This window comes from Chiloscyllium plagiosum, unplaced genomic scaffold (genome assembly GCF_037043375.1).
Source record: "Chiloscyllium plagiosum isolate Xiang-an unplaced genomic scaffold, Cpla_swu_hap1 HiC_scaffold_39, whole genome shotgun sequence".
In the NCBI taxonomy this organism is placed as follows: domain Eukaryota; kingdom Metazoa; phylum Chordata; class Chondrichthyes; order Orectolobiformes; family Hemiscylliidae; genus Chiloscyllium; species Chiloscyllium plagiosum.
In genome coordinates, this window is record NW_028270177.1 from 5,086,206 (window position 1) to 5,109,988 (window position 23,783).

The 23,783-nt window shown below is 41.4% G+C and overlaps 1 protein-coding gene across 5 annotated transcripts in view; it reads left to right on the forward strand.

Moving 5' to 3' along the window:
• The window catches only part of morf4l1 (mortality factor 4 like 1), a 73,835-nt gene that overhangs the window by 43,112 nt on the left and 6,940 nt on the right, over positions 1 to 23,783 (forward strand). For 4 of the 5 annotated variants that reach the window (XM_043677128.2, XM_087981323.1, XM_087981324.1 and 1 more), the window contains 4 exons: positions 3,884 to 3,975; positions 4,423 to 4,595; positions 11,845 to 11,929; positions 13,380 to 15,161. In XM_043677128.2, the coding sequence (XP_043533063.1) occupies positions 3,884 to 3,975; positions 4,423 to 4,595; positions 11,845 to 11,929; positions 13,380 to 13,464 (435 nt within the window). In that variant the 3' untranslated portion in view covers positions 13,465 to 15,161. Of the gene's footprint in view, positions 1 to 3,883; positions 3,976 to 4,422; positions 4,596 to 11,844; positions 11,930 to 13,379; positions 15,162 to 23,783 lie in introns of those variants that run through there. The other variant, XM_087981322.1, reaches the window with a different exon arrangement.

Consider the following 23,783-nt stretch of genomic DNA (forward strand, 5'->3'; position numbering starts at 1 on the left):
CATCTTAAGATTACATTGCCACCTGTAATTGGTCAGAAATTGGTTAGAAGAGAACTGTAAGTGAATAATGCATGCGCTGTTGAATCGGGAGGCTGTTCATTTGACTGTCATGACTTAAGAGCAAAATCTTGGCTCATGGTGTGTTTCACAGATAAAAGTGGTGTCTTTTGGTGTGATTTTTAAATTAAGGTCCTGTCAGTTGTCTTGGCACAAAAACATCCAGTGGCGCCATTTGAAAGAGTTTTCCCCCAATGCCCTGGTTAATATTTTGTCATCACAAAATGAAACAAGATAGAAGAGACATTTAACATCAACAACACCCTCACAGGCCTAAAGTTCACCAAGGAGGAAGAAACTGACAACAAACTCGCATTCCTGGACGTCACAGTCGAAAGAAAGGACAACGGAGAACTACAAACCTGCGTATACAGAAAACCGACAAACACTGACCAAATACTTAACTACACCAACAACCATCCCAACACACACAAACAAAGCTGTATCAGAACACTATTCCAACGAGCCACCACACACTGCAGCACAGACGAACTTCGGAAAACAGAGGCGAACCACCTATACAACGTATTCAAGAAGAACGGATACTCAAAAAATACAGTCTGCAGATTCCTTAGGACAAACCACGACAAGCAGACCAAACACTGCCAGAAACCCTAACCACCTTACCATACATCAAAGGAGTTTCAGAAATGACATCCAGACTACTAAGACCCCTCGGAATCCTAGTAGCACACAAACCCACCAACACACACAAATAAAAACTAACAAACTTAACACCCAGTACAACCCATAGCCAAAACCAACGTCATCTACAAAATTCCATGCAAGGACTGCCACAAACACTACGTAGGACAAACCGGAAGGAAGTTAGCCACCAGGATACACGAACACCAGCTAGCCACAAAAAGACACGACCCTCTCTCCCTCGTAGCCCTACACACTGTTGAAAAACCCCCCATTTCGACTGGGACAACACATCTATCCTGGGACAGGCTAAGCAAAGACATGCCAGAGAATTCCTCGAGGCCTGGCACTCCAACCATAACGCCATAAACAAACACACAGATCTAGATGCCATCTATCAACCCCTCAGAAAACGAACAGGAAATGACATCACCACAAACCCCAGGAACCCCATCCAGGAGAAAGATATAAATAGAAAGCAGGAGACAACAGCTTTGCTTCACTTGGAGGTCGCCACGGATGATATTACCTAGCCAGGTAATGAAACGCCTGGATATCAAACCTGCAGCTCAGTGAGCAAACCTACGCGCTAAATTTTTCAGTGTCGTTTTTAGTGCCTGGCTGCTGTCAAATGCTATTTGTGAGATCTTACTGTGCTTTGTTTCCTGCGTTGCCACACTGATTACACTTAAGTGCTTCACTAGCTCAAACATTCTTGCTGACTTCCTGTGGTTGTGAAAAGTACTCAATTAATGCCAGCTCATACTTGGAAATCATGTCTAGAACAGTTGTACTATTCAGTTTGGCAATGCTGGGATAGATCTGTTTTGAACCTGTAATATCACAGGTTCTTGCTGGCACTGCAAGCTGCTGGGTGCTATTGTAAGCAGTCCTGTAAAGTTAGTATTAAAAAAGCATTGATAAAAATATAAAACAACTTCTTGAAATATTCTTAAAGACTCTTAAAATTGTTATCTTTCAATTCTTATTCATGAATCTATTTTGCTACCTACGGATATGTTGAAAGCTTCAAAAGTGTTTTTCAGTATCCTTTCTGGATCTTGGATTAGATTTAAACTGCTTAGGATAATTTTACAGGGAATGTATTTTTAAGGCATTTATTTTGAGATGCATACATCCTGAAGTCTTGCGTTTCCTGCCATGCTTAAATGCTGGAAGGTGCTGAGTGCATGGATTTTGAGCGTACAGAAAAGCCCCTGGAGCATTACAAAATGAAAGTTAATATTTAACCTGCTAAGACAGGGTAATTGGTGATGACGTGGGTTCAGTGCTGGCATTTCACCTTAAGAATTGTGTTCAGATGCCCTCAGACTAATTAAATGAGTGTCTCCTTTCCTGATTGTTCAGCCTTTATTGAAAATTGTTTGCACAGCCTTGATACAAATTCCAAGTAAGCAGGAGCCCACAACAAAAGGCACATCAATCAGTAAGTACAAATTTGACAGTTTCCACTGTGCCACCAAATAGATGATGGTAAATTGAAAATGTTCAGAAGAGTCAGAGCATGCTTGAAGTTGAAGCATGTTTTTGGCTCAAGTACAGAAGCTACCTGACTTTGCAGTTTTAACATCAAAGTAGAATGTCCACTACATACTCTGTTCCTTGAATTTAACAGGTCTGCACACATCTTTCTTTTATATCTTTTCTTGCTCCCTGCAAGCAAGGCAAGATGAAGTTCATTATGACTTTGCTTTCCAGTGATGTGCTTTAATTCTCATGAGGGTTATACTCTTGGGAGTTGTACACACTAAGCTTCTTGAATGTAATGAATGTTGTTCACATGCAGGACTGTACTATATTTCCCTGAGGAAGAGTGATATTTCAGAGGGAAAATTTAGGGGAATTGAGTCTCCATTTGTTAAAATGTCATTCTTCAGTGCACTCGGTTGAATCTGGAAAGTGATTTCGTAAAATGGTCAACATCTTGACAGTAGTTCTTGAGTTGTTCATGGCTGCCTGAAGGTCACTTGCATGTTGAATCTGTCATTTTTGGTACTTTTTTGAAACCAAGTTAGTACTTCAAGGATTTTTATACCAAGATAACTTTTTATTTTGATTTCTTGAAACAAAGAGATAACAGAATAACCAATTTTACTTTTGGGATGGAATGAATTGTGATTTGCAAGACTGTACTGAAAAGATGCTGCGACTATAGAGCTGGACTGCGTTTCAAAAAATGTATTTATTTGTGGGAGGTGGGCGTTGCTGGCTGGCCATGCGTATTGCCCATCCCTAGTTGCCCATGAGAAAGTGGTGTTGAGCTGCCTTTTTGAAAAACTGCTGTCCATCTGCTGTGGATTGACCCACAATGCCATTAGTGAGGAAATTCCAAGATTTTGACCCAGCAACAGTGAAGGAATGGCAAGATATTTCCATGTCAGGATGATGAGTGGTTTTGAGGGGAACTTGAAGGTGGTGGTGTTCCCTTGTATCAGCTGCCCTTGTTCAACTAGTTGGAAGTGGTCGTGGATTTGGAAGGTGCTGAGGACCTGGTGAATTTGTCATTGGGTATTTTCCTCGGATATAGTGAAGTTAATCTATCCAAAAATAGTTGAGCAAAACTTCCTTACACTGAAAATGCTATCACGATGAACGAGAAAAGAATTAGTGGGTTTGTAAATGAGGTGAAATGAGAGTGGGAGGAGACTTGTGTAGAGTATTAAAACCAAACGGCATGTATCCTTAATGTTATCCTCAACTTGTGTTGGCAATGGACGTAATCTGCTTCTGCCTGGGATAAGATCAGAAGCCTTGTCAGTGGTCTGAATAACTTGCAGACCAATTTCACAGGCTGTGTTGAAAGTATGTGACATGTTAGTTATTAGACTATGGCATTTTCTTCACTGCTGCAGCAATTCACCTCATGCATTAAAAGTGACCATTTGTTTTACATTTTTGGTGATTGTGTTAGTGTATTTTTCATATACTGCTCTCCAGAAATTATAACCATGCATCGGATAAATAATCAAGAATTGATCCATAAGCCCAAACATTATTTTTTGACAATATAATTGGAAACCTTTGGCACAGTTGATGGATTTCTATTTTTAGAAATGAGAATATGTTTTTGTTATCAATTTTTATTGTTCAAGATTTGCATGCTCAGTAGTGTTTCACACATGGCTATATAACCTAACAATGATCTTTCCTCTCATTAAAGCTGTTTCACTTGCCCGCAAAAAAGAATGTAGATACAGTGTTGGAAGAATATGCCAACTACAAAAAGTCACGTGGGAACACTGACAATAACAAGTGAGTGATTTTATTTCTCTGGTAACTTGTTTTCAAAGTACAAAGTAAACTGATGCCTGAAGTTTTTGCTCGGATCTTCTGTGATTTAAGAGCAGGGCACACGAGATGTTTGAGGGTGTGTGTGTGTGACCTTGATAAAAACCCATCTTCAGACACTTGTAAAGGACATACCCCAAAGGGAGGAAACAAGACTGGTGATCAGAGAAAATCTAGGAGGCTGAAGTCATTAATGAGGAGGGATAGAATTAAGATTATCTCATCCCATCTCTTTCTCTTTTCACGGTCTTTTTCTGGATGCCATAAAAAAAAATTAAGCACTGACACAAGTTGAATTCTTTTGATGCTTGCCTGTATGTGTCATTCCCACGTCTTTATCCTTTCTAACAAGCTGATAATAGGGTACTAATAGAACACTGATTGCTTAGTATCTTTCCTTTTCAACCTTAGGGAATATGCAGTTAATGAAGTAGTTGCTGGAATTAAGGAATATTTCAATGTGATGTTGGGTACGCAACTACTGTACAAATTTGAGAGACCACAGTATGCCGAAATCTTGGCTGATCATCCAGATGCACCCATGTCACAGATTTATGGAGCACCACATCTCCTTCGGTTGTTTGGTAAGTTTAGCTGGTTTTTAAGATTTGGTTTTGGTTCTTTCCAGTTTTTATTCTTTGCTCCCAATGACCTTGTGGGTAGGATAGGATAAATTAGTCTAATCTGTCGCTCTTCACTTGAGAACAGGCACCAAGGGCTATGCTACTAAATACTTAATCCTCTTCTGGTCCACTGATAAAAATTTTCAAGATAGAACTTGCATTTGTATGGTGCTCTTCAGAATCGTGATGTAACAAAGAAAATTACAGCACAGGAACAGGCCCTTGGGCCCTCCAAGCCTCTGATCTAGATCCTCTATCTAAACCTGTCGCCTATTTTCTAAGGATCTGTATGCCTCTGTCCCCTGCCCATTCGTGTATCTGTGTAGGGTCTTAAATGACACTATTGTGACCGCCTCTACCACCTCTGCTGGCAATGGGTCCCAGGCACCCACACCCTCTGCATAAAGAACTTTCCATATCTCTTCTATACTTTTCCCCCATACACATACACACATTTTGTAGGGTGAATTTGTACTTTCAGGGTTACATTGTACTTTGCTCAAAAACTGCATGCATTCATGTAGAACTCCGTTATCTCACTTTTTAGATTAGAATCAATCTAAACGTCATGGCATAGACAGAGAACACAGGGGGCCAACACCTTCAACATATTGTCTAGCGATCACCATTGTTAACAGCTAACCCAAGAATGCAACGTTTTTTTAAAAAAAAGGTATTGTGATTTACACATGAAAGAAGTGAAACTATCACTGTATTCTAACAGATGAAAGGCTTAACAGATAATCAGTTTTTCCATGTATAATTTCAGTTACATCACACTGCAAATTTTTGGTATAAATTCTGTTAGGATTGAGCCTCCACGTTCACCTGATGAAGGAGTGTTGCTCCGAAAGCTCGTGTACTCCCAATTGAACCTGGTGTTGTGTGATTTTTAACTTTGTACAGCCCAGTCCAACACTGGCATCTCCAAATCTAATCTACTCAATCTCTCTTCATAGCTAGCACCCTCTATACCAGGCAACATCCTTGTGAACCATCTCTGCACCCTCTCCAAAGCATCCATGTCCTTTTGGTAATGTGGTGACCTGCACACAGTATTCCAAATGTTGTTGAATCAAAGTCTTATATAACTGTAACATGACCTGCCAACTCTTGTACTCAATACCTAGTGCGATGAAGGAAAGCATGCCATGTGCCACCTTGACCACTCTATCGACCTGCGTTGCCACCTTCAGGGAACAATGGACCTGAACACCCAGATCTCTGTACCTCAACATTCCCCAGGACGTTTCCATTTACCATAAAGTTCGCTCTTGAATTGGATCTTCCAAAATGCAGCACCTTGTGTTTGCCTGGATTGAACTCTTATCTGCCATTTCTCTGTCCAACTCTCTAATCTATCTATTCTGCTGCATTCTCTGACAGTCCCCTTTGCTGCTACTCCAGTCTTAGTGTCGACTGCAAATTTATTAACCCAAACCTTCTTCCAGATCGTTTATGTATATCACAAACAACAATGGTCTCCGCCCGGATGCCTGTGGAACACCACCGGTCACAGTTCTGCATTTTGAGAAACTCCTTTCCACTATTACTGTCTCCTGCTGCCCAGCCAATTCTCTATCCATCTCGCTAGTACAGCCTGGACCCCATGTGACTTCACTTTCTCCATCATTTACCATGGGAAACCTTATCAAACGCCTTGCTGAAGTCCATGTACCTGACATCTACAGCACTTCACTCATCAATCAACTTTGTCACTTCCTCAAAGAATCCTATTCAGCTGGTAAGGCATGACCTTCCCTGCACAAATCCATGTTGCTTATCACTGATAAGCCCATTTTTTTCCAAATGTAAGTCGATCTGATCCCCTCAGTATCTTCTCCAGCAGCTTCCCTACCACTGGCATCAGGCTCACTGGTCTATAATTACCTGGATCATCTCTGTTACCCTTTTTTAAAATTATTTTTATTAAAAACTTTTTCAAATCTTTAACGTAACCATTGGGGCACAGACAGTCTCATGTAGGAAGCTAACACTTTCAATACATTATCTGGGCCAACATGACACCAATTGTTAAAGTTCATTTGAGAATGTAACTTTTAAACAAAAAGTTTTACGATTTACAACTGAAACCAACTTGGTAATTCTAAAAGTTGAGAGATTTAACATACAATCCAGGTATTTTTCAATATATAATTGCAGTTACATCACACTGTGAACTTTTGCTATAAATTCTGTGTCTTACAATCTTGGTCTCCACAACCACCTGATGAAGGAGCAGCGCTTTGAAACTGAGTGCTTCCAAATAAACCTGTTGGACTATAACCTGGTGTTGAATAATAAACAACCTACTATTCTACCAGCACAAACATATCTACTTAACTTTTATTTAATTTGATTGCAGTTTAGTTTAAGTTGAATTCAAATTAAATACATTATTTTATTCTGTTTCACTCATTGCACCTCTATTGAAGTTCCCATCCCTGGGAGCACTAATCATTGTACTCATATTTTCCCAGCTTCCCCCTCCCAGGGCTAAAACCATGCCCTGGTTAATATTGCCCTGTTACCCTCCTTAAACAAGGGGACAACATTAGCAATTCTCCAGTCCTTTGTGACCTCCCCCGTGTTTAAGGATGCTGCAAAGATATCTGTTAAGACCCCAGCTATTTCCCCCCTCGCTTCCCTCAGTTACCTGGGATGGATCCCATCTGGAGCTGGGGACTTGTCTATCTTAATGCCTTTTAGAATACTCAACACTTCCTCTCTCCTTATGCCAACTTGACCTAGAGTAATCAAACATTTGTCCCCAACCTTCGCATCCATCGTATCCCTCTCCTCCGGTGAATACCAGTGCAAAGTACTCATTAAGAATCTCACCCATTTTTCTCTGACTCCATGTGTAACTTTCCTCCTTTTAGATTATAAGAAATAGGAATGGAAGTAAGGTCATTCAGCCCATTGAATTCACTCCGCCATTCAATCATGGCTAATGGACACTTCAACGCCACTTACCCGCACTCTCCCCGTAACCCTTAATTCCTTGCGAGGTTAAGAATTTATCAATCTCTGCCTTAAAGATATTTAATGTCCTGGCCTCTACTGCGCTCCGTGGCAGTGAATTCCACAGGCCCACCACTCTCTGGCTGAAGAAATGTCTCCTCACTTCCGTTTTAAGTTGACCCCCTCTAATTCTAAGGCTGTGCCCACGAGTTCTAGTATCCCCGCCTGATGAAAGCAGTTTCCCAGCATCCACCCTTTCTAAGCCATGCATTATCTTCTAAGTTTCTATTAAATCTCCCTCAACCTTCTGAACTCTAACGAATACAATCCCAGGATCCTCAGCTATTCATTGTATGTTAGGCCTACCATTCCAAGGATCATCTGTGTGAATCTCTGCTGGACACGCTCTTGTGCCAGTATGTCCTTCCTGAGGTGAGGGACTCAAAACTGGACACAGTATTCTCAATGGGGCCTAACCAGAGCTTTATAAAGTCTCACAAGCACATCACTGCTTTTACGTTCCAACCCTCTTGAAATAAATGACAACATTACATTTGCTTTCTTAACCATGGACTCAACCTGCAAGTCAACCTTTAGAGATCCCTTTGTACTTTTGACTTCATGAATTTTCTCACTGTTTAGAAAATAGTCCGTGGCAGTGTTCTTTTTTCCAAAGTGAAAGACCTCACATTTGTTCATATTGAATTTCATCAGCCATTTGCTGGACCATTCTCCTAAACTGTCTAAATCTTCCTGTAGGCTCCCCACCACCTCGGAACTACCTACCTGTCTGCCTAACCTCGTATCATCGGCGAACTTCGCCAGAATACCCTCAGTCTCTTCATCCAGATCATTAATATATAAAGTGAACAGCTGGGGCCCCATCATTGAACAGTGCAGGACACCACTTATCACTAGCTGCCATTCCGAAAAAGAACCTTTTTATCCCAACTGTCTGCCTTCTGTCAGGCAGCCAATCCTCAATTCGTATCAGTAACTTATCTCGAACACCATGGGCCCTCACCTTACTCAGCAGCCTCCCGTGAGGCACCTTACCAAAGGCCTTTTGGAAGTCGAGGTAGATAATATCCACTGGGTTTCCCTGGTCTAACCTATTTGTTACCTCTTCAAAGAATTCTAACAGGTTTGTCAGGCATGACCTCCCCTTATTAAATCCATGCTGACGTGTTCTAAACTGACCCTGCACTTCCAAGAATTTAGAAATCTCATCCTTAACAATGGATTCTGGAATTTTATCTACAACCGAGGTTAGGCTAATTGACCTATAATTTTCCATCTTTTGTGTTGATCCTTTCTTGGACAAGGTGATTACAACAGTGATTTTTCCAATCATCTGGGACCCTGACTCCAGTGATTTTTGAAAGATTACAGCCAACACCTCTGCTATTTCTTCAGCCACCTCCTTCAAAACTCTACGATGTAGCCTTTTGGGCCAAGAGATTTATCGGTTTTTAGACCTTTTAGCTTATGAAGTACTTTCTCTTCTGTTAGGGCCACCATTCTCAACCCTGCCCCTTGACTCTCCTTAATTGTTGGGATATTATTCACGTCTTCCACTGTGAAGACTGACAAAGTATTTATTAAGTTCTTCAGCTTTGTCCTTGAGTGGGTCAACCCTTTCTTTAGTTACCCTCTTGCTTTTTATATATAAGCTTTGGGATTTTTCTTAACTTTGTTTGCTAAAGCTATTTTATGGCCCCTTTTAGCCCTCTTATATCCTCATTTCAGATTGGTCCTACTTTCCCAATATTCTTCCAAAGCTGCGTCTGTTTTCAGTCGCCTAGATCTTATGTATGCTTCCTTTTTCCTCTTAGCTGGTGTCACAATTTCACTTGTCATCCATGGTTCCCTAGTCTTGCTATTTCTATCCCTCATTTTCACAGGGACATGTCTGTCCTGCACTCTAATCAACTTCTCATTAATAGCCTCCCACATATTAAATGTGGATTTACCTACAAACAGCAGCTACCTACTACATTTCTCACATTAAAACAAGTACGCCTCAGACCACCTGTCCCTTTGCATTCATCATAGGACATAGAGCATTACAGCGCAGTACAGGCCGTTCAGCACTTGACATTGCACCAACCTGTGGAACCAATCTGAAGCCTATCTATCCTACACTATTTTGATCCATATGTTTATCCAATGACCATTAAGTGCCCTTAACATTGGTGAGTCTACTACAGTTGCAGGCAGGGCGTTCCACACCCCTACTACTGAGTAAAGATACTACCTCTGACATCTGTCCTATGTTCATCACCCCTCAATTTAAAGCTATGTCCCCTTGTGCTAGCCATCACCATCTGAGGAAAAAGGCTCTTACTGTCCACCTTAACTAACACTCAATTAAGTCACCTCTCAACCTTCTTCTCTCTAATGAAAGCAGCCTCCATCCCTCAGCCTTTCCTTATAAGACCTTCCCTTCATATCAGGTAACATCCCAGTAAATCGCACATCCTTCCTATAATGCAGTGACCAGAACTGAACGCAACACCTGGAGGAAACCCACGCAGACACAGGGAGAATGCAAACTCCACACAGACAGTCACCCGAGGCTGGAATCGAACCTGGGTACCTGGCGCTGCGAGGCAGCAGTGCTAGCCACTGTGCCGCCCTACAGCTGCAAAATGACCTCAGGGGTCTGAAACTCAATCGTTCTTCCAATAAAAGCTAACGCAATGTGTGCCTTCTTAACAACCCTATCATCCTGGGTGGCATCTTTGAGGGATCTATATACATGGACACAGATCTCTGCTCATCTACACTGCCAAGAATCTTACCATTAGCCCAGTACTCTTTATTCATCTGTTCCCTGCCTACTCTTCCCCTTAGTCACGCTGACTTCATTGTCTAGTTTCTTATGGGCTTTAGTTACTACCTCATTACTCTCCACTAACCTCATTTAAACCCACTCCAACAGCATTAGCAAAAGCGCCCCTAGGACATTGATTCCAGTCCAGCCCAGGTGTAGACCGTCCAATTTGTAATAGCCCCACCTCCCCCAGAACTGGTCCCAATGTCCCAAAAATCTGAACCTCTCCCTCCTGCACCATCTCTTGAACCATGCGTTAATTCTGCCTTATTTTTTACTCTGACTAGCACGTAATACTGATAGCAATCCTGAGACTACTACCTCTGAAGCCCTACTTTATAACTTGACTCCTAAGTCCCTAAATATTGCTTGTAGGACTTCATCCCGTTTTTTTTTAACCGGTATCATTGGTGTCCATATCCACCACGACAACTGGCTGTTCACCCTACCCTTTCAGAATGTTCTGTCTCAGTCGATCTGAGACATCCCTGACCTGTGCACCTGGGAGGCAACGTACCATTCAGGAGTCTTGTTTTCGACCACAGAATCGCTTATCCACTCCTCTTACAATTGAATCCCCTATGACTATAGCCCTTCCACTCTTTTTCCTGCCCTTCTGTGCAGCAGAGCCAGCCATGGTGCCATGAACCTGGCTCTTTCTGCCTTCCCCTGGTAAGCCATTTCCCCCATCAGTATTCCAAATGTTTTGGAGGGAGATCACCATAGGGAACACCTGCACTGCCTTCCTGCTCTTTCTCTGCCTTTTGGTCATCCATTCCCTTTCTCTCTCAGCAATGCTAATCTGTGGTGTGACCAATTCACTAAATGTGTATCCACTAAATGGTCCAAAGTGAGTCCACCCACAGCTCCAGAGCCATCTTGCAGTCTAACAAAAGCTGCAGCTGGGCACGTTTTCTGCGCATGAAGGAGTCAGGGACATCAATTGTGTCTCTGAGCTCCCACATTAAGCAAGAGGAGCATAACATGGGTCTGAGATCTCCTGCCATTTTTAGTCTTAAGCTGAACTTCATCATCCAATTATAATATCAAATAATAGATAAATGAGAAAAGAAAAAAAATGAAAGTTCTTGGCCAGTTAAATGGTTTCTAAAGAGAAGGACATGTTGATTAGGTTCAAAGAGGTTGAAGAGTTTAAATGGCGAAAAGGTGACTTGTGTGGAGCGTTGTGTAGGTCTTGATGAAGGGCTGAGCCTGAAACGTGGTCTCTCTCTCACTCCTCAGATGCTGCCTGACCTGTGCTTTTTCCAGCGCCACACTTTATCGACTGACTTCTCCAGCAAATGCATTCCTCTCTATCTCTTAGTTGAGCATAAACATTGGCCTGAACCAGTTGGGGTGAATGGCTTGTTTTCATATTTTAAATGCTAAGTGTTTTGCTTCTCTCCACAGTGCGAATTGGAGCAATGTTGGCATACACACCTTTGGATGAGAAGAGTTTAGCATTGTTGCTGAATTACTTGCACGATTTCTTAAAGTAAGCTGAATTATTAAATCCTCATGGCTGTTAGGAAAAAAATCACAGATGGAATTGCTTCTTCTGTGCTGTATACTTCAGTAATCATGAATTGCTACAGGGATAAGAATCACTAGGGAATTTAATGGGATGCATTAATGCATGATTAAAAATTTGTTGATGCATTAGTGCAAATTAAAATCATCAAATGCCTTATCCATGCATTCATTACCTCTAGACACTTAATACAGTTGTGGTCAATCTCTCTCTTTCTGCTCTCCTAAACTTGAGGCCATCCAAAGCTCTGTCCACATCTTAATTTGCAACAACTGCTGTTCTCCTATCATTTCTAATCGCTGAACTATATTAGCCACCAGTTAGGCAATATCTTCATTTTAAAGTTGTCATTTCTCTCTTTTTATTTCCTTCAAGCCCAACTCTCCAAACTGCCTGTGTTCCTGTAATTCTGACCTCTTGAGCATTCCAATTATAATTTTTCTCTTGGTAGACATGCCTTGAGCTACTTCAGCTCCAAACCTGGAATTCTCTCCCTAATTGTCCTCCTTTAAGATATTTCTTAAAATATACCTCTTTGATCAGGACTTTGATAATCTGATCTAGCATCATCTTTTGTAGTTCATTGCCATACTTTCTTCTGTAATGGCCTTTTAAAGTATCATGGGATGTTTCATTACGTTAAGGTTATCTTAAAAAAACCTCAATGGGTCTGACAGTATCCCTGGGGAGGGAAACTCAAAACATTTCAGGTTGATCTTCCATCAGGTCCAGAAAATGTTTTGAGATTTAATTGTTTTACATAAGTGCAGAGGTGGGGAAAGATGGGTAATCTGAGAGAGGGTGGAAGACAGAAAAGATTAAATGTCATAAGGATATTGGTTCAAGCCTAAACTGAATGATAATGGAAGAAGTGAAGAATCTAATGATTTGATAAGAGGTGTAAATCAGAAAGGGCAAATTCAAACTTTTGATGCATTGAAATAGGCTATTGTGACTTGGAAGATGCCAGAGACATTTGGAGAGATCTTTCATGTTGATGAAGTGAATCTGGTTTTCCACATCCAAATTGTGGTGACTCATATTCGACGAGGTGAAGTGGCATGCAGCAGTTGTAATCTGGCTGCTGGACCTTTAATGTGTCAGGGAACAGGAAAGCTCAGGCAGAGGGCAGTTTGATCACCATGATATTATTTTGAAGCGGGTTCAAAGGACCGCCTTGCTTTCTCATACATGCATTTAAATTTTGCTGGTACTGGTCTCTTTATACCTCTTCCTGCTGTACTTGCATGTGTACTGCCCTTGAAATTGAGACTCAACTCTTTAATATTCTCCAGGAAGGTCTCATTATATGCAGAGGGGGCATAACTAAGTTGTCACTGAGCTTTTCAGTAACTTTGTGTTCAATTGCTTCGTTACCAACTCAACAATTCTTTCTTTCGCCCCTAACCTTCAGGTACTTGGTGAAGAATGCTTCGAGTCTCTTTAGTCCAAGTGATTATGAAGTCGCACCACCGGAATATCATCGCAAAGCCGTGTGACTTGGTAATTGAATTACCTTTATCCTCTGGCTCTTGTGATTTTTTTTGGGAGTTCTTTTTTGCATATGTAGCTTCTTTTCTACAGATGAGCCAATCAACAACACACTGCCAGTGGTACATGTAGCAATGAAGTTCCCAGTGTCATCTGTAAGCCATTTTAGTGGACTACAGCATTAATGGTTATTCATTACCCTCCTGGATTTCTTGTGGGAAAATTGTCATTTTGGGTTAAAAAGAACAACTTGCTTCTTCGTCAATTTTCCAATTTTTATTTTAAGAGGAAGGTTCAATGAATATAATTTTCTGATCATGATTATCTGTAGTTAGAGAGTTTCGGCATTTTGATGTTTTGGATGCCTTGACCCAAGATTGGACTGGGATTGAACTAGTTTTGAACACTAGTTCCTGGATAACCAAAAACATAGATGTGACATTTTCAGCTCTTGATGATTTTAAAAGCTGAGTTTCAATGTATTGATGCTGCATGTCTGGATTTTTATCCTGCTTGTGAAAGAAATTCATGTCAGTGGTTTATTTTGTGAAGGCGCACAGCTGTGTGCTTAATGCTGATGGTGAAACAACAGTTTCATTGCCCAACACACTTCATCCTTAAGGAAGAAAATTGCTGTCAGTGAGTTTGAAGAATAAGGCAATGTATTCCTCCTGATAGTTTTAAAGATCTAGTACTATTTTATCTCCTCTCCTAAAGGTGCTGCCTTGCAGAGATTTGAGCAGCCTTTTGTAATAATTTTCTGTTAACTATTCTTCCTGTGCAATCCCTTATCGCGTGTCCACATAGTGAAGTTTGGAGCTATTAACCAATGAGCAAATGGCAATCCTGGCTGACTGAGGGTACTGCTGTGCCTGTATGGATCGAACCTAGTTAGCTCAAGTTCAGAATCTTTCCAGGCTATTTAGATCAGTACTATGCCATGATAGCCTGCTTGAGTTACTAGCCCATCAGGGAAAGGTGATCAATTGTTTCTTCAAGCCCTGTATAAAACTACATTTCATTGAAACTTTTGCTAGTTAATCACATTATTTTACAGAAATTTGTTCACCGTACCATGGTGACACAGGCTGCTACTTGATCTTCATGCCATCCTGCACAAAGGACTGCAGTGAATCTTAAAAGTAGGAGAAGCCTCAATGGAGGGGTTAATAAAAATGGGATGGGGTTACCCAACAATTACTCTAAGGTGCACCTCTGTTCCTGCACAAATTGTACATGGAAAAACCTTTATGGCTAATATTGATTGTGAAATTGCCAGGAAAGAAGACCTGGATGGTTCAGCTAGACAAATCCTGTCAACCCTGGTTTAATTTGGTTCTGCCACAGCGAATAGACTGTTAGTTTGCTGCACATTCCAAAATCAATCTCATTTGCAGGTTAATCTTGCAAACATACAGAGCTATGTAAAATAAAGATTATTTTGTAAGGTTGTCTTATCTGTATTTGTATCTGACAATGTTGCACAATATTCAAACTTTTTAAGTGTTGTGTTACAAATGAGTCTGTGGACATCTTTAAGTCTATGTGTATTGATGGACAATGCTCTGTGATCTTGCAGCTCTAAATGCATGGTCCAGTTTGATGCTCAGATTCATATATCAGGACTTAGTGAGGTTTGTCCAGTGCATGTATATAAAAATCACAACTTCTGTTTATATATTCCAGTAAAATCTTTTTATGAGAATTATTTTATTTCATGACTGCTCTTTCTGGCTACTTGAGAAACATTTGTAACATTGCATAATTCATTACAGGAAAATGGATAGGCCATGCAAGTTTACTCTGCTGTTCAATGTGATCATGACTGTGTACCTTAGCTTCTCTTTCTTGCCCTTTCCCTGCATCCCTTGATTCACTTGGTATTTACAACCCTTTAGGGTTTGTGTTGAGGGTTTAGAATTCACAATATTCACAATCTTCAGAAGAAATTTCTCCCTGTCCTAAGTAGTTTGTTCCTTTAAAAATTATAGAATCATTGAATTTTGCTGCATATAAGTAGGCCTTTCGACTCATTGTGTCTGTATCAGCTCCTGGAAGAACTATGGAGCTAGTCCCACTCCATGGTCCTCTAACTTCACCACTTTCAAATATATATCCAGCTCTCTTTTGAAACTGCCTATGGAATCTGCCTCCCCTACCACTCTCCCAAGCAGTGTATTCCAAATCCTAACATTGAGTAAAGACGTTTCTCATCATCTCACTCTTAGCTCTCTTCCTGACAATCTAGAAATTGTGACCCCTAGTTACTGACCTACTATCTAGTGGAAACGAATGTCCTCTTTACCCTGTCAAAATTGTTTATAATTTTGAGCACCTCTAAGGTCACCTCTTCATCTTTGCTTCAAGGAGAATATACCCAATCTCTTTAATCATTCCTTGTTTCTAAAGCCCTTCATTCCTGGTATCATTCTAGTAAAACTGCTTTGAACTCTCCAGGCTTTTAATATCCTTCCGTAAATAGGGTGCTCAGAACTGAACGGGATACTTCAAATGTGGGCTGACCAATAATATGTAGAGGTGTAGCATCACTTCCTTGCTTTTATACTGTACGGCTTTAGTTATAAACCTAAAAATCCTGAAAGCTTTCTTAGCAACTGCTTGAACTTACCTGGCCACCTTCAGAAAATCATTCACATGAGCCCTGAGGTTCCTCTGCTCCTGTACTCCCCTAAAAGTTGTACCATTGATCCTGTATTTCTTCTACCAAAATGCATTACCTCGTGATTCTTTGCATTGAAGTTCACTTGCCAGGCGTCTGCCTATTTGGTCAACTTCTCAATGTTCCTGTGAAGTCACTCAGCATTATTGTCACAATTCACTATGCTCCCTAGATTAGTATCATCTGTCTTCAATATCCTCGTCTACAAATAGTTTATATGAATATGAAAAAGCAATTGTCCCAACACTAATTTGTCTTCAATCTGAGAAATGCCCATTGATTTCCTGTTTCCTAGCTTTTAGCCACCTTCTAATCTATGCAGCCAAGGATCCATTGATCCCAAGCATTTCTAATTTGCTAACCAACCTGTCATGTGGCACCATAGCAAATGCTTTTCAAATATGCAACATCAAACAGCACTATTCTCATCCAGTGCCTGTGTCATCTCATCGAAAAATTCAATTAAATTTGTCAGGCATGATCTGCCCTTCACAAAACCATGTTGACTTTCTACTATTAGCTTACTTTTCTTTTAGTGTATCTTTACGGAATCATGGACTATGACCACAACAGTTTTCCTACTATTGCTGTCAAACTGACCAGTCTGTAGTTTCCTAGGTTATCCTTTGTCCCTTTATTAAAAAATGGTGCTCCATTTGTAATCCTTCAGACCCCTGGAATTAACCCTGTTCAGAGGCTTGGAAAATTTCTGTCAACGACTCTGCAATTTTCTCCCTTAACTCTCTAAGCAATCTAGGATCATCCCATCTGGATTTCTCTATCTGGAGTGTTGCCAGACTTTCTAGCACCTTTATTTATCACTATAACATTCAGTTGCTCAACACTCATGGTTTCGAGTAAGCCACTGTTGGCACCCTCTGTGAGATGGTAAAGAAAGGTGGCGAATCAGACGACGGTTGAGAGTCATCATAGCAGAATTCTGGGAGACATTGCCACAGTCATCACGACTGTACAGTAGACCTCCGCAGGACACCCTCCATTGCCACAGTCATCACGACTGTACAGGAGACCTTCGCAGGACAGCGAAGAAGTGTGGCGAATCAGAGGGGGTTAGGGGACAGTGGGAAGGGAAGTTTGAATACAATATACTTACCTTGTGAGTCAGCAGAGCAAAGGCTGAACAGGAGTGGAAGCGGACACAGGGACTGCTTGGTAAGTGAACTAAAATATTCAGGCAGCGGCTTGACCCGAAACACCACGTGTCTCCTATCCGTCGTCATCCTCTAACAAAGAAAGGATTGTGCGGCATGTTGGTAAGTTTTTTTAACTCTTGGCAATTTAGAGCAAAGGAAATGGGACCTAGGGAAGTTGAATGTTCCTGTTGCAGGACGTAGGAGGTAAGGGTCAGCACTAGTGTCTCTGCTGACTTCACCTGCGAGAAGTGCACCCAACTCCAGCTCCTCACAGACCGCGTTAGGGAACTGGAGCTGGATGAACTTTGGATCATTTGGGAGGCTGGCTGGGTGATAGGAGTTATAGGGAGGTAGTCACACCTAAGTGTTGGGATAAAATTAGTTGGGTGATTGTCAGGATTGGGAAAGGGAATATGCAGTCAGTGCAGGGATCCCCTGTGGCTGTTCCCCTCAATAAGCGTACCGCTTTGGATACTGTTCTTATGGGGATGGGAGGAAGACCTACTGTGGAAAACCACAGTTGCTGGGTCTCTGCCACTCAACCTGGCTCTGTGGCTCAGAAGGGAAGTGGGGAAGAAGAGGAGTGTGATTTTGATAGGAGATTCAATGGTTAGAGGAACAGACGGGGATTCTGTGGTTGGGAAAATGATTTCCGGATGGTATGTTGCCTCTGGGTGCCAGAGTCAGGGATGTCTCTGATTGAGTCTACAGGATCCCGAAGGGGGAGGGTGAACAGCCAGAAGTAGTGTTGCACATCAGTACCAGTGACCGCTAGGAAAAGTGATGAGGACCTGAAAGGTGAATACAGGGAGTTAGGTTGGAAGCTAAGAGCAGGACAGAGTAGTAACCCCAGTGCCATGTGCTAGGAACAGAGCGAGTGCAGCTGAACATGTGGCCGCAGGGCTAGTGTAGGAGGGAGGACTTCAGAAATGTGGATCATTGGGATACCTTCTGGGGATGGTAGGACCTGTACAAGGGGAGGGTTTAAACTAGTTTGGCAGAGGGGTGGGAACCTGAGGTGCGGATCACTGGAGGAGGTAGCTGGTGAACGGGCAGATACAACATGCAGAGAGTCTATGAGGAAGGATAGACCGGTAACAGGGTAAAGTTGCAGTGAGTGTGATGGATTGAAATGTCTTTTAATGCAAGAAGTGTCGGGAGTAAGCGTGATGAACTCAGAGCATGGATCAGTACTTGGTACTACGATGTTGTGGCCATTGGAATCTAGGATATCACAGTTGGCTGGTTTGGGGTTTAGATGTTTCAAAAGGAATAGTGAGGGAGGTGGGGGAGTGGCATTACTAATCAGGAATAGTATCACAGCTGCAGAAATGGAGGTCATTGAGGAGGGTTTATACAGAGTCAGTATGGGTGGAAGTCAGAAACAGGAAAGGAGCAGTCACTTTATTGGGATTTTTCTGTAGACACCATCACCACCACTAGAGCAGTGGGTTGGGATGCAGATTTTGGAAAGGTGCAGAAGTAACGGTTGTTGTCATGGGTGACTTCAACTTCCCCAATATTAATTGGAACCTCCTTAGTGCAAATAGTTTGGAGCAGATTTTGTCATATGTCCAGGAAGGATTCCTGACTCAATACGTAGATAGGCTGACTAGAGGGAGGCCATATTGGTTTTGATGTTTGGCAGCATTTGCTTCAGTGTTCACTAATGAGAGGGACCTTGTCATTTGTGAGGCAGCGTGGAACAGGTTGATGTGCTCAAACAGGTTGATGGTAAGGAGGATGTGCTGCAAATTTTGAAATAAATGAAGATAGATAAGTCCCCTGGGATATATCCAAGGTTACTATAGGAGGCGAAGGAAGATATTGCTATGCCTTTGGCGATGATCTTTGTGTCCTCACTGTCCACTGGAGTAGTAACTGATGATTGGGGGATAGCAAATGTTAGTCCCTTGTTCAGCAAAGGGAATAGGGTTAACCCTGGGAATTAGACTGGTCAGTCTTATGTCAGTGGTGGGCAAATTATTGGATAGGATTCTGAGAACAGGATTTATGATTATTTGGAAAAGCATAGTTTATTAGAGATAGTTGGCATAGTTTTGTGAGGGGCAGGTCATGCCTCACAAGCCTTATTGGATACTTTGAGGATGTGACAAAACACATTGAAGGTAGACCAGTGGATGTGGTGTATATGGATTTTAGCATGGTAGGCTTATTCAGAAGGTAAGGAGGCATGGGAAATTTGGCTGGATACAGAATTGGCTGCCCTGTAGAAGGTCGTGGTTGTAGATGGAAAGTATTCAGTCTGGAGCTCTGTGACCAGTGGAGTTCTGCAGGAATCTGTTCTGGGACCTCTGCTCTTTGTAATTTTTATAAATGACTTGGATGAGGAAGTGGAAGGGTGGGTTAATAAGTTTGCCGATGAGATGAAGGTTGGAATGGTGGATAGTGTTGAGGGCTGTTGTAGGTTGCAATGGAACATTGATGGGGCATGCAGAACTGGGCTGATAAGTGGCAGATGGAGTTCAACCTGGAGAAGTGTGAAGTGATTCATTTTGGAAGGTTAAATTTGAATGCAGATTACAAGGCTGAAGGCAGGATTCTTGGCAGTGTGGAGGAACAGAGATCTTGGGGTCCATGTCCATAGATTCCTCAGAGCTGCCACTGAAGTTGGTAGGGTTGTTACAAGGCGTTTGGTGTGTTGGCTTTCATTAGTGCGGGATTGAATTTAAGAATTGTGAGGTTATGCTGTAGCTCTATAGAGCCCTGGTTAAACCACACTTGGAATATTATGCTCAGTTCTGGTTGCTGTCTCATAGAAAGGACGTGGAAGCTTTAGAGAGGGTGCAGAGGAGATTTACCAGGATTCTGCCTGGAGTGGAGGGTATGTCTTATGAAGAAAGGTTGAGGGAGCTAGGGCTTTTCTCATTGGAGCTAAGAAGGATGAGAGGTGACGTAATAGAAGTGTGCAAGATGATGAGAGGCATAGATAGAATAGATAGCCAGAGACTTTTTTTTCCCAACGCAGAAATGGCTATCACAAGGGCACATATATTTTTAAGGTGATTGGAGGAAGGTTAAGGGAAGGTTTCAGAGGGAGGTTCTTTACACAGAGTGATGTGTGCTTGGAATGTACTGCCAACAGTGGTAGTGGAGTCAGATACATTAGGGACATTCAAGCAACTCTTGGTTAGACCCATGGATAATAGTAGAATGAAGGGTATGTGGGTTAGTCAGATCTTGGAGTAGGGTAAAAGGTCAGCACAACATTGAGGGCCGAAGGGCCTGTACTGTGCAGTACTGTTCTATGTTCTAATTTGGTAAAGATAAAAAAAAACAAAATATTCATTAAGTACCTCTGCCATATTGTTTGCTTCAGTGAACTGCTTACCCTGCTTGTTTCTTATGGGCCCCAACCTATCCTTTACTCATCTATTACTATTAATATGCTTGAAAACATTGTACTCTGTTTCAGCACATCCTGCCATCCTTTCCTCATATTCCAACCTTGGCCTCTCTCCTGCACATGAGATACTCTTCCTGATTTCTATTGCTATTATTATTCTGGTATGAATTATATGCCTCCTTTTTCTTATTTTCTCATTAATATTCTCAGTCATCCAGGATACTCTGGCTCTGGATATGTACTTCTGTTGGGAATGTCAGTAGCTTTTACTCTATTCACCTCCCTTTTAAAATTCTGACATTTTTCATTCACTGTTTTATCCAGAAAATGTGTTTCCAATCATCATGCTCCAGTTCAATCTTTAGACCCCTAAAACCTGCCCCTTCCAGTCTAAGATCTTAATCATTGATTTTTATGCTTTTCCATATTAGTATTGAGCCTTATGTTATGATTGCTATTTTTCAAATGCTACCCTCCTCTGACATTCTCCACTTGGCTTGCCTCCTTTCCTAGGATCAGACGCAGCACAGCCCCCCCCTATTAGGACAGGAAATTAGAATTAAGTTTATTGTGATGTGTGCTCAAGTACGGGGATACAGGGGTAGTGGAAATTAGACAAAATTGCCATTCCTGGTATCATTTTAGGCATAAAGGCAACTTGCTACAAAATCATAGGTTTAAAAAGTAGAAAAATAAGTCAAATGTTACTTATTACTGTGTAGCAAGTCAGAAGAAACTTACTTGCAAGTAGTGTGCATCATCAAGAATATAAAATGTTGAGAATACATTGATTCTCATTGGGTGTTGTTTGATTAGCAAATAGATTCAGAAAATTGTAGGAATTCTACTTGGTAGTTAAGATTCTACATTAATGCTTGTTATAAAAATTGCAAAGAGCTACTTGACACAAGCAATTGGTTTTTATATGAGAACAGCCTCTGTTGCAATTTCTATCTTATTTTAAAGCAATTAAATTATAGTTTGCATCAAGAGTGAAGGCTGATCAATTCCAGCTTTGTTGACATGAACTGTATGGCAATTTTGGTATTTAAAACTCTATTTAAATTCAGCTGAAATTGTCCAGATATAATACATTGATTGTGTTTAAAAATGCACTATTCTACAAAGTTCTCCACATATTGCAGGAATTTCTCCCCTTTTGTGTCCCGCATGTTACCTTTTCCCAATCTACCCTGGGGCAATTGAACTCATCAACTCTCACAATCCTACCTATCTTTCAGACTTCCACAATCTGTCTACAAATGTTGTCTTCTATTTCCTTCCCACTATTTGGAGGTCTGTAATAAATACCCAACAAGGCCACTACTCCCTTCCTGTTTATCACCTCCATTCATATAGATTCCAAGTCACGAACTGTATCTCGTTCAGGGCAATGATACTATCTTTGACCAAGATTACTACACTTCCTCCCCTTTTACCCATCCTACTTTTTCTGGAAGCCTTCTAACCTGGGATGTTAAGTATCCAATCCTGTTCTGCCTTGCCCAAGTTTCTGTGAATGCTACTATGTCATATCCCCCAGACCAATTTCTGCTTCCAGTTCCTCCGTTTTGTTCACTATTCTCTGTATTTGTGTACATTCAATTTAACTTTGCCTATTGGAAGGCAATCATTTCTTTGTTCACTGAAGCCTTTCCTCACTTCCTTTTCCCCATTCACCATCTCCTTTCTCTTGGCCTCTCTGGTATTCCAATGTCCCAAAAATCTAAGCCTCTCCCTTCTGCATCACCCCTCAAGCCACACATTTACCTCCCTGTTTTGCTTAAATGGTGAAGCCCATGGCATGGGGAATATTTGAGATTGCTGTTCTGGAAGTGCTGTGTTTCAAACTACTCCCTAACTCCTGAAACTGATCCTGCAAGACCTCCAATCCCTTGTCTATGTGGTTGGTCCCAAAAAAAACACTGGTTGTTCAGCCTCCCTTTCCACACGTTTATTCAGTTGTTCTGTTATGTCCTGAACCCTTGTACCTGGGAGCAACAGACCATATGGGACTTTCAATCATGGATACAAGCTAGACTCTGTATCCCTTGAACTGTTAAGTGACCCACCGTGATTACCTTACTAATCTGCCGACCAGCCTCTTTTTTTTTTTTCCCCCCCCAAACTAGCCTTGTACTGTGGTTTTCCCTCAGGTCATCCAAAACGACTCCGTTGTATTGCTCACAAAATAGGCATCTAAAATTCGATTCCTGTTATACAACTCCAGGGAGTCTTGGCTTTCCTGGATCTGCTTGTCTCCTTTTGGCAAATGGTCACCCACTCATCTGTCATCTCTGCACTCCACCTTGTCTACCTGTCATGATGCTGTTGAACACTCGCTCGTATGACTGATCCAGAAAGCTTTCTCCTTGTGTGGTGGGGAGAGTCACTGCTTCAAATTAGCCACATGTTGTTCAAGGACTGCTGCCCTCTGGCACTTCATGCAGATGTGGCTGTCCTAATGTCTTGTGGGACCAAAATCTCCCACATTTTACATGCGTTGCACATCACAAGCTTTGTGACCTTTAGTTATGGAAAGTCAAAATAAGAGAAAAAGAGACCTGTTGGTCTGAAGGGTCTGTTTCCATGCTGTACATCTCTATGATTCTGACATTAATCCAGTAAAGTTCTTAAGAATTTTATATATTGTAAGTATCCATTTTTGCATTTTTTTTGTGGATAAATATGCATTTTACAGATCAATGGGGTAATTATTTACAAGAGAAGTTGTCTCCTTTTAAGAATGCACTCAATGTGCATGATACGTTGCACTAATGAGTGCTTTCAAACAAATGTGCAGCATATGGACCATAAACTGCAATCAACTAATGAATTAAAGGATTGATAAATGGAACAGTCATCATCCTAAACGCAAAGGCACCTATAAATGCTTAACTAGAGAAACAGTCAGAAACAAATAGACAGCTGTGCAAGCCACCTGACCTGTAATTTGAGATGGTGAGGTTTCAGATGAAAGCTTTTCAGTATAAATATTAATTTAATATCCGTGGTAGAGTGTGTACCATGATGAAACAATGTAAATGGAAATGTCATTTGATTCTAGTGTTAAATCTGTGATGTAAATACATCATTGTTGACTTATTCCTCTGTGGCCTTTTTTTC